The sequence below is a fragment of the Hordeum vulgare genome, chromosome 2H, assembly GCF_904849725.1.
Source record: "Hordeum vulgare subsp. vulgare chromosome 2H, MorexV3_pseudomolecules_assembly, whole genome shotgun sequence".
Taxonomy (NCBI): Eukaryota; Viridiplantae; Streptophyta; class Magnoliopsida; order Poales; family Poaceae; genus Hordeum; species Hordeum vulgare.
In genome coordinates this window covers 31,804,234-31,817,476 of record NC_058519.1, presented here as the reverse complement: position 1 = coordinate 31,817,476, position 13,243 = coordinate 31,804,234, and the positions used below count along the sequence as shown (strand labels likewise).

The 13,243-nt window shown below is 47.0% G+C and overlaps 1 protein-coding gene across 1 annotated transcript; it reads left to right on the top strand.

Moving 5' to 3' along the window:
- Positions 1 to 585: 585 nt before the first annotated feature.
- Positions 586 to 6,559, top strand: LOC123424651 (nuclear poly(A) polymerase 3-like). Its single transcript, XM_045108302.1, has 10 exons — positions 586 to 1,022; positions 1,137 to 1,214; positions 1,326 to 1,424; positions 2,068 to 2,130; positions 2,208 to 2,369; positions 3,753 to 3,866; positions 4,192 to 4,254; positions 4,344 to 4,640; positions 5,319 to 5,483; positions 5,597 to 6,559. The coding sequence occupies exons 1-10, from the start codon at positions 774 to 776 to the stop codon at positions 5,927 to 5,929; spliced, it is 1,623 nt and encodes a 540-aa protein (XP_044964237.1). The 5' UTR covers positions 586 to 773; the 3' UTR covers positions 5,930 to 6,559.
- The last annotated feature ends 6,684 nt before the right edge of the window (positions 6,560 to 13,243 follow it).

Genomic DNA, 13,243 nt, shown 5'->3' with positions numbered 1-13,243 from the left:
AATGTTAAAATTATACGAATCCGTGTCGCATCCGGTGGAACAAGTGCGGCTAGCCGTACTTATACAATGGTCATGTGCCATGCTGGACACATTCTTTTGCAGGCCCGTGTTGTATGTCCATTCAGAAGACATCATCTCGATACGTGGATCATGCTTTATAATGCACCCGTTTTGCTTATCACACACACACTCCGCATGATCGTTTTTGCTCTTCACTCCTTCGCTTTTCCGCGACAACCCGAAGACGCACGGTTCATTTCGAAACGTAAATAACAAAAGAAAAAAAAACTGCCACATGATAGCAAATTCAAAACAGACAATGTAAACAAGAGCACGAAAGTTTTCTTAACCATCCCAAGCAAAATAAATTATGACACTCCCTCTATAAGTAAATATAAAGAAATGGTATCCCTTATTGATTTTTTGGAATTCCAATTTTTTGGCATAGTCGGCTCTTTGACGCGTTAAAAAAAAAAAAAAAAAAAAAAAAAAAAAAAACACGCCCTGCTCTGCTGGCTTTTCAACCACAAATCGTTTGCAGGCCGGACCGAACTTTCTGTCCCTGACGCGACCCCGCATCGGCTGGGCGGCCCAAACACGGCAACAAAAACGCCGCCGCCGCCTTCCTCTTCCCCACCACCGCTCCATCCCGTCCTCCCCCTCTCCCCGCAGCGCAGAACCCCAGCCAGCGACACGCGTTCGGAAGGAAGCAAAAGAGGAGAACTTCCCTTCCACCCCCGTCCCCTCCGGCGACCGCCGTACCCTCGCCCGCCATGGACGCATACTACCCGCTGCCGGCGATGGCGCCGGACCTGCCGGTCTGGTCCCACGCCGCGCCGGCCCCGGCCCCGGCGGTCCTGCTCCCGGAGCCCCAAACCCTACCCTCCTTCTTCATGCACCCGCCCCCGCCGCCCCCGCTACCCGCGGGCCGCGGCCGCCTCCTCCCCTGGCCGATCGCGCACCGGCCGCCTCCCGAATTCTTCTTCGAGATGGACTACCGCCGGACCCACTCCCTCATCCAGGTAAGCCCCCCCGTCACCCGCCGATTCCTCCGGTTTCTCTGCTGACTGCTGTCCCCGGTGGTCGCCTTAGAGTAATCCCGTGCTTTGCTTTCTTTTCCTTCGGGGGCGATGCAGTTCTTGACGGACGAGGGGGCCATCCCGACGCCGGAGGAGGAGGAGACGAGGGAGCTGGTCATCCGCGAGCTCAAGAAGGTAGTACTGGGGTGGGCATGGGGACTCTCGCTTGGAAAAATTGGGTGTTGCGCGCGTGTCCGCCCGGCTGGAGTTCCTGATTTTTTGTGTTTTCGATGCTTGCTCGCGCAGATTGTGACGGATTGGGCCAAGGGAGTGGCCTCCGAGGAGAGGGTTCCCCCGAGGCGGGTGACGGCTACGGTCCTCACCTATGGTTCTTACACGCTAGGGGTAAGCAAGAACGCAAGATACTCACCAAAAATGATGTGGTCATGATTTCTCTGAATGCTTGCGTGGTTGGCAATATTGGTTGCATTATCCCCAGTTTCAAGATTCTATAGAATTCCATGTTTGTAGTAGTAATTTGGTTGGATTATCCCCCAATTTCAGATTTCCTTGGAATTTCATGTTTGTAGTAAACTGGTTGGATCATAACCCAATTTGAAGTTCTATAGAATTCCATGTTTGTATTAAAAATTGATTGGATTATCCCCCAATTTGAACATTCTATAGAATTCCATGTTTGTAGTAAAAATTGATTGGATTATCCCCCAATTTCAGATTTCCTTGGAATTTTATGTTTGTAGTAATGCCTAGGTTTAGTGATTCACAACTTCTGGCCAACTAAGCCGGCATATATTTCAAGGAAGGTAGATTGCAAACCTATTAGCAAAGACAAAACAGGAGCAGAAAATGGTCTGTTGTTTACAGTGCCTGCCCCTATGCCCAGACCATTCTCTGAGCGTTAATTGCATGTGACATTATAAGTTGTATGGCTTGTCACATGTTTGTGCACCTTCTGTTTGTTCTAGTTACCGCTTATGATGCAATAAATCAAGTGCGTTGGCTGATCAAGTATTTTTGTTTTTTCAAGGCTCACGGACCTGAATCTGACATCGATGCACTATGTGTTGGTCCCTGTATCGCAAACTTGCCGGTAAGTATTGTGGTTTGTGTTGCACCTTTCTCCACCTTTGCTTCAGGATGCTAACGCATGCCATGTCAATCTTGCAGCACCACTTTTTTGTTGTTCTGCGACAAATTCTCAAGTGCAGGCCGGAAGTATCAGGACTGCAGACTGTAGAAAATGCCAAGGTTCCATTGATGCGATTTAGATTCAGCGGGATTTCTGTTGATCTGACATACGCCCAGCTCCCAGTCCTTGATGCAGTTCAGGCAAGTTTGTGCACTGACGCCCCTTCTAGAAAACTATACCTGTATTTATGAATCCTGTCTGATCATGCAAAATTATCTTAACTCATGGAGTGGACCTGTTAGTGAGCAGCTTACCAATAGGACGATATTGTTCTAGATAGTTGAAGTGTCTCTGATCTGCGGAGCTAAGGGTATAACTCTGTAGTATAATCTATTTAACTGCGGCACCTCAAAATCATCAAACATGGCCCTGACCCTCGAATACCTTTTTCCGGTGTCAAACATGACTGATTCAGAACCAAATGAAGTTCTAGAAGTGCACAAATACGATCCTGACTTTCCTTGCACTCTCCATACTAAGGACATATGATAGAGCATTCTCTTTGATGGCCTTTGCCGTACTGTGCAAAAAGACTCGGTTAGTGACTTGGGGTTAGCAGCTAACAACTACTGTACCAGATATATGACACCACATTCAGAAGATTATTGGATAACCCATGTTGCTCATTCTGAGCATCAAACTTTTCTATCTGTGTGACAAGATCTCACTTCTTTTCCTTGACATACATTTAACCCCAGCCTTGCAAAAAACTATGGGACATCTAATGTCATTTGACCATTAGTCAGGAGAAGTCCACTGTATGTCATCGCCTCACCCATTTCGTATCAGCTGTTTCTCGAAACTAGCCTGAAAAAACATTGATGCTCGCAAAAGAAATGCATTACTTGGTTCATTTGCTCACAGCAATATGTGCTTGATCAAACCAATTCTCGTCAGGCTTCTCATAGTAAAAGGTGTGATCTGGCTCCAAGCCATGCTAACTAGCAACCTGTCAAAATTAACCATGGCTGGCAAATTTGCTTGTTGGTCCATGTGTAACTAGCCCTTCCCCTTTATTTTTTATTTTTTTTATTGTGGATACTTTCCCCTTTAAATCTTATGGATTTATTGGAGAGTTGGATCAGATAGTGACCAATATTATTGTTATGTTCTGTCACATGCCTACTGAATGAGGTTTGCTAATCCCTAGGAATAGTGGCACAATATATAATTCTGTTTTTCTGCTTGCTGCTTGCCAAGCAGTCAGTCGAGAAGTCGGGCTGAGCAGGCCTAAAAGCCACACCACATATTCCCATATGAACACACTGACTTTTTGTTTGATCAACACATTTGCAAAGAATTTACCTTGATCAAAAGAACTCACATCTAAAACATCTTATTTTGCTTGTAGTAATGTTTCTGCAGTTTTTATGAGTTCAGCACCCTAAATGGTACTTACAAGATAAATCCATATATGGGGAGTATGATCCCTCCAAAATTATATTTATCATGACTGTCACATACACACGGTACTATGTAAAAATGTAAGGTCTATATTCTGACGGGTTTACTTGCTCATGCAGGCTATAAATACATCTAGTCCTCAGTATCTTCGGAGACTTGATTCACGGAGTTGGAAGAGTTTATCTGGAGTTCGTGTTAATGAGCAGATTGTGCAGCTAGTGCCGAATCAAGAGGTTACAGACTATTCTAATTTAATTCACCAGCACTCGGTCACATTTTTGTCCCCTACATAATTGTACATGAGCACCCAAGTAGTCATGTTTGAATATACACTACTACTCAATTCATTTACATGCTCTTGTATTCATCTATGTCTGCACTTCCTACTTAACATGCTCTTGTTTCCTTTGATTTATTTATGTGCTTACTCTTATCCCTGCTCTTGTTTCCATGGATTTACTGTGACTGTGGTATTGCTCATTATTATTTTTACACAAGAGTACTTCAAATTGTTGTTATTTTTTCACTTCAAATTCTGTTTGTTAACAATTCATGCAGAAGTTCCAAATTCTGTTGCGATGCATAAAACTATGGGCTAGGAGGCGGGGACTTCATTGCCATGTATGTGGTTTAATGTGTGCTGCTGATTGCTGTTCAGCTATATTCTGGTCTGACCGTGTCATGTTGAATTGTCTTATGCCATTTTGCAGTTGCTTGGTTCCTTTGCTGGGATTCATTTGGCGATTCTTGCAGCCTATGTTTGTCAGAGATTTCCAAATGCCACTGCCAATGGTTTGTTCACCATGTTCTTTGGCATATTTGCTCACTGGCCTTGGCATATTCCAGTAGATCTGCATGGTCAGCCAACTAACTGCAGGCATTCAGATGGGTGTTTAATGCCCATAGTGATGCCTTGTACTCCGCCGGAACTCTGTGCGTCTAATATGACGGAAGGTACCTTCAGGAAGATCAGAGAGGAGCTTATGCGTGGTTATGTTTTGACCAAGGTCAGTAAGTTTGGTAGTTTCACTTATAGTTATTCGTCCTGCTTTTCGAAGTCTGGTGGAGTTTGTGAAATGCACAGATTTTTTTATTCTGAGGAAGTTTTGCCTAAAACTCTATATATGATAATATTTAGTCATTTATTTCAACGATATAGCTTTTTTTAGTATAATGATGGTGGATTGGTGATTTGTCAACTTGCTTATGCTTACATAAACCTACACATTCTGCCATTCCTCTGCCACAAATTCAGATCTTCCTTGCATGCATGTATTCAGCACTCTTTCCTGTTCTGAATTTCTTTCCCAGGGACAAATAATCCACTGTTTCATACCACTATGGTTTCTGCATCTCAACCATTCAGAATGCTCTAGCTTGACACATGGACACCTATCTCGTGTTCCTTGTTCAATTCAAGTACTTGACTATATTTGCTTACTGCATTTTGCTGTACGCCTAGCTCATTGATACTCGTCTCGAGTTTTAGTTCTCAATATCATTTCACTGAGTATGCATTTTCCCCTTGTCTGTCCTCTTAACAGAACCGTACATAATGCAACTTATCTTGGAATAATTTTGCGCTTCAGTTTTCCCTAGTACTAGACCGGTGCGCATATGTTTGCTTGAACACTTCGAATTTATTTTTGCATCAACTCTTAACAGTTCTTTATTGTTTGTCACAGGACCTAGGGAGCCATGATTTTGAGTGGGCATGGATTTTTGAACCCTTCCCATATTCAACAACATATGGACAATTTCTTCGCATTGCTCTATGTGCTCCAACTTCTGAAGAACTGCATGATTGGATTGGATGGGTTAAATCTCGCTTCCCTTACCTTATTCTCAAGGTTTGTTTGCTGCAGTCGTCTTGTTTTTCCTTCATACTCACGCAGCTCAACTATTCATTTAGTGCAAGGATGTGAAAGTGTAAATCTAAATGGTTGTAACTTGTGCTCTGCAGCTGGAAAATATTGGCATTGAGTGTGACCCCAATTCATCACAGGAAGTTGATCATACAGTCATCAAACCCAACACTGTATATCACTGGGGCCTCATCCCTCTGTCTGATGTTTACCTTGATCCTAGCTCTCTGAAGGAAGATTTCATGAAATATGTCATCAATGATGTGTATGGGAAGGTGAAATGTACAGACTCAGAGCTGACAATATCCATCGTCGACGCATCAGAGCTTCCAAAAAGCATGTCCAATGACTCATTTTACTCCCAGCAGCACCTGCACGAGTATGGGGTGGGCTACCAAGCAGCAGCTGACTGTTGGAGTGCATTTGGCTAGGATATTGCTGGATCATCTGGCACTTCTTTTGCATCTCATATGCTGATCATCGGGCCGACACGGAATCATGTCTGTGGGTTTCTTGTCATCTCCTTATTGCCCCTAGCAAAGGGAATCTGAAGACCAGTGTTCCAGATGCACTAAGATCATGAAACTGACTTGGTTCTGCTCTGATGGTTATTCAAGCCCATGTGTAATACTGGTCAGTATATTGGCATAGCGTCTGACAAAAAAAAGGAAAAAAAGTATATCGGTGTTGTGGCTTATAGCAGGTAGAATGTAAAATGTAGGTTATTGTTTCAAAAAAAAAAATGTAGGTTACTGGAAACCCATTGAAGATGGGGAGGGAAAAAAAGAAGAAAAAAGGTAAAATGTCTACATGAAGGGGGTCCAAGTGCGGGTTTGTGCTGTGAATTCTGATGCCTGCTGGGTGCAAATCACCCATGGTGCCTGCAACTGCAATGTATAGTTGATCTCACTAGTGTGCTGCTACATTTTGTAAGCAGAAGAGCGCTTGCCACTGAACAATTCTTGTGTGTAACTAATAACTACCCTACTCGTAAGTGCCTGATCTGATGGGGTGGTACTGAGTAATAAGCTGCAAGTGAAAAAAAATTGTTGAAACTTGTATGTGGTCTTGTTTCGCAGAGGTGGATGATGCTTGTTAGTAATGTTTTTGTACGTATTTGGTATTGATAATGATGATGGTGATGGTGATGCATGCAGTTTAGCATGATTGTATTTTGTTGTTGCGTACATGGTCCAGGGCCGGCGTTCAGGTGAGGAGATGCATTTGGTCCAAAGCCATCATGGCCTTGGCTCTGGCTCATAGGTGTATGTATGCCGTCATGGTATACGCGTCACGCCTGATGACCCAGCCTAGCTATGCTCTTGGGATCATACTAGTCTTTGAGATCCGAAGTTTGCGCATCATAGGCATATTAGACAGACCCCACCCTGCAAACCACGGAAAATACGGTCGCACAACGAACTATGTACTCTGAATTTACTGAATCATGTACTACTAAAATATGTCTATATACGGATACTACTAAAATATGTCTATATACATCCGTATGTAGTTCATTAATGAAACCTCTACTAGCAAAAGGGCTCATGCGTTGCAACGGGAGAAAAAAATACCACACGGCACACGCTCTTAATTTATAAAAAATGTCTATAATTTGAGAATTTATAGTTACGATACAAATAAAGATGGTCTTATCCTACAAAAATGCAGTTTAAAATTTCACAGGTCTTCTATTTTAACACGGCTTGCATGTAGATTTAATACGTACAAAGAATCAGTCAAGTGACCTTCAGTTTCATCTCTAATCCTGATTTTGTTGACGTGTTCATCCCCAACCCGGATGAGTACCGATATGAAAGAAAGACGAATAATGACTTATTTATTAAGATTGCATCCTAGATAGTATTTTTATTAAACGTTTAACAGATAAAATGATATCATATTTAAATTCTACATATTTTTCTAATCAAATTCCATGTATAATATGTTAAATTTGGAGTTACGGTTGAAAAGATATGAGTATTTTAAAAAATATTTAATATATACTACGAGTTTAATGTCATAAACAGTAAGGGCTTTTTTGTAGAATCACCTCGGTGGGTTTTCCGACGAAAGCGATAGCCTCTTTATTATTACTAGCAAAAGGGTCCGTGCGTTGCAACGGGAGAAAAAATACCACACGCTTTTAATCTTTTTATAATCATTTTGATTTATTAAAATAATAAGCTAACTAACTAATGTAGTCAGTCCTATCCTATTTTGTTGAGAAATCAACCCATCCATTGTTAATTCCACCATGATGAGAAATTGAGCGGGACAAGCAAATCAAAACAAAGAGGCTACGTGAATTGATCAATGGACTGTTATCTTATTTCACTCATGGGGTAGAGAATGTGGGATGAGATGACAAACCGAAGGTGGTGTGCCATTCTTTGTCTCTACAACAATACAATCTTACATTCAATACATTCATTCATCAGCAAACAAATCCTCACAAACAAAAATTCTTGCCGATGTTTGGCACAGGTTGGAGGCATGGGGAGGGGATCTCATCAGATGATGAGTTCCTGCCGGAGAAGGGGATACGATGAGGGGGGCAAGGGTTAGGCGCCTCTATTTGTCCATAAGGAGTCGCCGTTGCCGCGCCATAACCTCGGAGTTCAACGTGTGAGCCATGGAGGCCCGCCTTCACCTGCAAGTACTTCGCTGTGTCGCGCCGCCGCCGTTGTGCATCGAGAAGACGCATCATCCCCAGTCACTGTAGCTGTCGCGTTGATTTGATCCAGAAGCTGTGCTCGAACGCCGAAACGGGGGCACCAAGCGGGCAGAGATACGACCGCGGAGGCGGGTGAGTTGAGATCGGCAGCGGTGGCGGTTGAGGTCGGTCGCGGCGGCGAGTGGTGTGGCGGCGGCCTGGACACAGGCAGGGTGGCCCAGGGTCGACGGGAGGAGGCGATGCGTACGGATATAATTTTTGCAGCAAATCATTTTTTTCTTTTGCGTTGCAGATAAATAATGAAGCGCGGGTTGAATAACAAAAATTACAGGGTTTTTTTTATAAAAATACCGCGGTGGGTTTTTCAACGGAAGCAATAGCCGCTTCATTATTATATATATATATTAGGTAAAGATAAAGAATTATATTTAGGAACGGAGGAAAAGTACCAAGTTTGTACATACGTATGTTATTAATTTCAGTTACCAAGTCTGTAGATATGTTTGCCATGGAAAAGGGAACAGCGAGAGCGATACGGCAGAGGCGAAAGCAAAAAACTCATCCACGTCGTAGTACTACTACTAGTCTACTATACATAGTCGTTGTCACATGGTGATGGTGGCACAGGGCCGGGCGGCCGCGCTCCGGACCACGGCGGGGTCGCGGTCACCACCGACAGCGGAGCCGAATCATCGGCAGCTTTTGGCGTGGCGAGTAACATGCACGGCCAGCCACTAGCCATTCCATCGGTGACCCGAAGCCATCTCACTCAGGTGCGCACATGCGCTGAGCAGCCCATCTCACTCACTCGCTCACGCACGCACGTCCGGCCCCGACGCGCGCCCTCGCCCGCGCCACACGAACCAGCCACGGCAGCTAGCACGCCACATCGCTGCACAGGGGAAGCCGGCCGACGAACAGGGGCACGCGCGCGCACGCTCCCTCGGATCGGCATGCCAGGGCGCGGCGTGGCCGTGCCCACGACGCGTACGTGGGCGCGTGACCCGACGGCGACCCGGCCGGGAGCGCGCACGCGGCCGGCATGGGCAGGTCGCGCTCGCTCGCACGGAACGGCAGGACATAGCCCGACGCCGACGCGGCCCGGGGCCTGTGCGCATGCGTCCGGGCAAACGCGCCTCTTGGGCGCGCGGACCGGCACCGGCGCGAGCGTGCACCCAAGGTAAGTACGTACTGCGTGACGGCAAACGGTGGCCTGTCGCTCGCACGGACAAACAGGACATGACTCGCGGCGACGGACGGCCGTGCGTCCACCAGCTCGACGGGACGGCGGCGACAGACGGCCGTGCATCCACCAGCTCGACGGGACGGCCAACGTATAGCACGTACGTGCGTGCGGCGGCGTAAATGAATGCACGCTCGTACGTATAGCACGTACAGTACGTAACGTACGTACGCGCGCGCGTACCGATCGATCTCGATCTGGCCGCGTTGGGCGGCGGCGCATTGATTAACTGGGCGCGCGTGACCGTGGATCCGTCCGTGATCCGGTGCGGGCGGGCGTGCACGGTGCGTACCGTTGCTGGTACGCTGCCGCACCTGCCTGCACGTACAGGTCTACACTACATGCCCTAGGCTTAGGAGCCGCGATGCATCGGCATGTTCCGGTAGTCCACGTACGTAGTACCGCTCGCTCATGCATGTGCAGTTTGTCTCCATGCCGATCCACCTGCCCCCGTCCCCTGGCCGCTTGCCCCGCTACCACGGCGCCCTCAACTCACCTCCATCCTCGGCGAGTAAATAGCCAAAAACCATCACAATTAAATTATTTATTGTGAAAAATCATCGTTTTCATAAAAGTTTATCAAAAATATTGATTTTGAGTAATTGTTTGCTCAAAGCATAAAAAACGACGCTGGATCGCATTTTATCATGAAAACTGACAGTCGGGTCCATTGTGAGTGATGATGCGGCATAGAAAACTCACACCGTTTGACACGGCCGTTAAGCTCACATAGGGCTTACCTGTCATCCTCTCTCCTTCATCTTCTTCTTCCTTCTTGCTCATGTACTGCTATCCCACCGCGCCGCGCTTCCCCTTCCTACGACTTATCCTACTCCGGCGAGCACCGGGACGTCGAATCCGACGCGCCATGTCGGCTGCCGCTTCAAGTACCTCTATGCCGAATCGGGCGGGAGGGTCGCGGGAACCTTGAACTCAGCCTCCCCGGAGCGAGTTGGGGCTCGGGCGCGCAGGAGCTCAGGATATCCGGTGAGGGCACGTGGGTAGCTCGGCCTCCCATGAGTGATCAGGAGCGCGGGCGCGCGAGCTCCTCCTTGTCGCCCAACACGCCACTCAACTCGCCGGCTGCTGCTGCCTCCTCCACGAGTCAAGTTGGCTGCGCGTAGGAGCTCAGACTCGCTGGAGCGGGCTCGCGGGGACCTCGCTGGAGCGGACAGGGGCGCCGGCGCGCGAGCTCCTCCTCCTTGTAGCCCAGCACGGTAGCCACCTTGTCCTCCATGGGCCCGTGCAGAGCTGCAGGGGCAGCTGACTTTGGTGATGCTCCGACGAGTTGCGCAACGACACCACCACGTCGAACTCCTTCGTCGTGCGGAAGCTAACTGTCCTCCACCTCTCCACCCCGATGCACTCAAGATGCTTGATGAAATGCAAGAGAGAATTATAGGTGTTCACATATGTGCTCCATTGTAACCTAACGCTTCAGTCAGATAGTCCAACGCCCGTCTTGGCTGGCCATTACCCCGTGCCACGTGGCCCTAACAAATGGGTCCATTGTCATTTTTCATGTCAAAATGTCGTCAATCATCGTTTTCAGTGCTTTCGGTAAACAATCAGTTAATATCGATATTTTCGGTAAACTTTCATAAAAATGATGGTTTTTCACGACTCAACTGTGCTGGTTTTCAACAATTTACTCATCGCCGGCTCGACCCAAACCAGTCAACACGAGAAATATATGGAGTGCAGACGAAGAGGGCGGTGCAATGGCAATGTCAGGAGGCTGATCGATGGAAACTGCCGGTGACCAGCAGAAACAAGAAGCCGGTTCCCGCAAAATAAATGACCGGGAAAGATCCCTTTTGGACGCTGCTCCTCGTCAGGTACTGTGATCGGGACCGCGCGCCCTCCGATCTATTTTTGTTTTCCTACTCTGATCATCTCTCTAGATCTTTACGGCTTGCTGTTGGCGGTTTCATGCGGTAGCTAGACTTTTATTCCATTCCATTCCTTTCCTTTGGCACTGAGACGATCCGGGGTACTCCCGTCCTCCCGTTATTTTTTGTACGGTGGAACCCGGTTCATTCTTGGCTCCTACGGGGAAAAAAAAGTTACTGACCTGCATCGATATCGATCGGTCGAGCCATAGTTTTTTCACCGTGTACGGCGACGTGCCGACGTCCGCCCCGGTCTCGGCGATGCGATAAGCAAGATACGTGTGTGCCGGACCGTACATACCGTATTGGCGCGAAAGCATCATGATTACCGGTCGTGATCAGCCCCACGATCAAGTGTCACGCCGGGTTTGCTCACATCCCACGTACGTGCGTACGCCTCGATCGAGATTGCAACGGCGATGAACCCGGGCATTGGCACATGCACATGCATTGACGCATGAAACACGAGACCATCTACGGCTTAGCTAGGCCGGTCCTCTACGTTAACGTTAACGTTAACATCATCATAGATTCATATCTAGCCACATGCTGCGCAACTTGGGCAGCACACGTACGTGTCGCCTCTCCATCGGACGCACACATCAGCCGTACGGAGCAAAACAAAACATTGGTACTCCTACAAGAAAGAGTACGATCACGGATCGCTCCTGTTACCACGCACGCACGCCCGGCAATCAAAGTGTCCAAGTATATATGCCGTGCACGCGGCCAGCCAGCCAGTCACACCAAACCTCTCGCTCTCGCATGGCGTGTGTGCATCGCCGGTCTATAATAAATTGTACGTGTAGCGTCGGTTGATAAATCGCGTAGCGGTGCCGACCAAGTGCAATGTAAAATGTGTCGAGTTAGTCGCAACAAAACATGATGATTACGGTCGTGATCATCGGCCCATCATCAAGTGTGTCACTCTCGTTCGCCATGCATGTACGGCCTCGAGATCGCAAACTGCGGAACACGAGTCGGCCTGGTCCTGGAAGTAGGAGTAGTACTAATTATAAAGAGCATAATTTTTTTCCCAATCGTGCTCACATCCCTTCTCATTAATCATTTAACGGAAATACATCGTACGAGTTTCTCGTGAACTATCGACCAAATGCTAAAGAGAACAGAAAACAAGGATAAAACTAAAAGATAGAAAAGGAAAAAAACGTGTTGGAGCATCGGCAGGAAACCGTTGCGAATGTTTACAAAAGAAACATCCATCGTGGGACGAAAATCTACCGACACTACCCATCACACAACATAAAGGAACCGTACTACCAGGAGATCAATCCACTCCCTAAGAGTCTAACCATGACTGCAAAAAAGATCACAAACACACTCAGCGGGCATCAAACCCCCGTGAGGATAACACGTAGCCAGACTTCAACCAACATGAGCTCTACCATCATAGCCCAGCGCAGCTCTGCTCCGAAAACGATCGGCCTAAGATGCCGCCACCCGCGCCATCAACTGGACTCCTGCCTGAAGCTTAGACTTGTTCCTTCCTTTCAAATGACCTGACCAGTATATTACGAAAGAACAAGCAGTGAAAACGGCTTCTAATGGACTTCTAACCACATGCTTCTTAAAGGTAACTTTGTTACAAGTGCACCATATACTCCAGCAAATAGCAGCCAAAATCATCATATAAAATTTACCATCCCCGGCAGGAATCTGTATAGCCAGGCCTAGGATTGCCACAAGGAATATGGACAACAAGTTGCGCCAACAGCTACCCTGAACATCCCCTAAACCGAACGAGCAAAAGTGCAGCCGAAAAACAGGTGCTCCGATGTTTCAACATTCTCACAGAAGGAACATAATGGATTTTCGGGCCAGTTTCTTTTCCGCATATTATCGCTAGTAAGAACAACATTTTGCAATAGCTGCCACAGATTTTTTTTTAATTTTCAGAGAAATATTAGCTTTC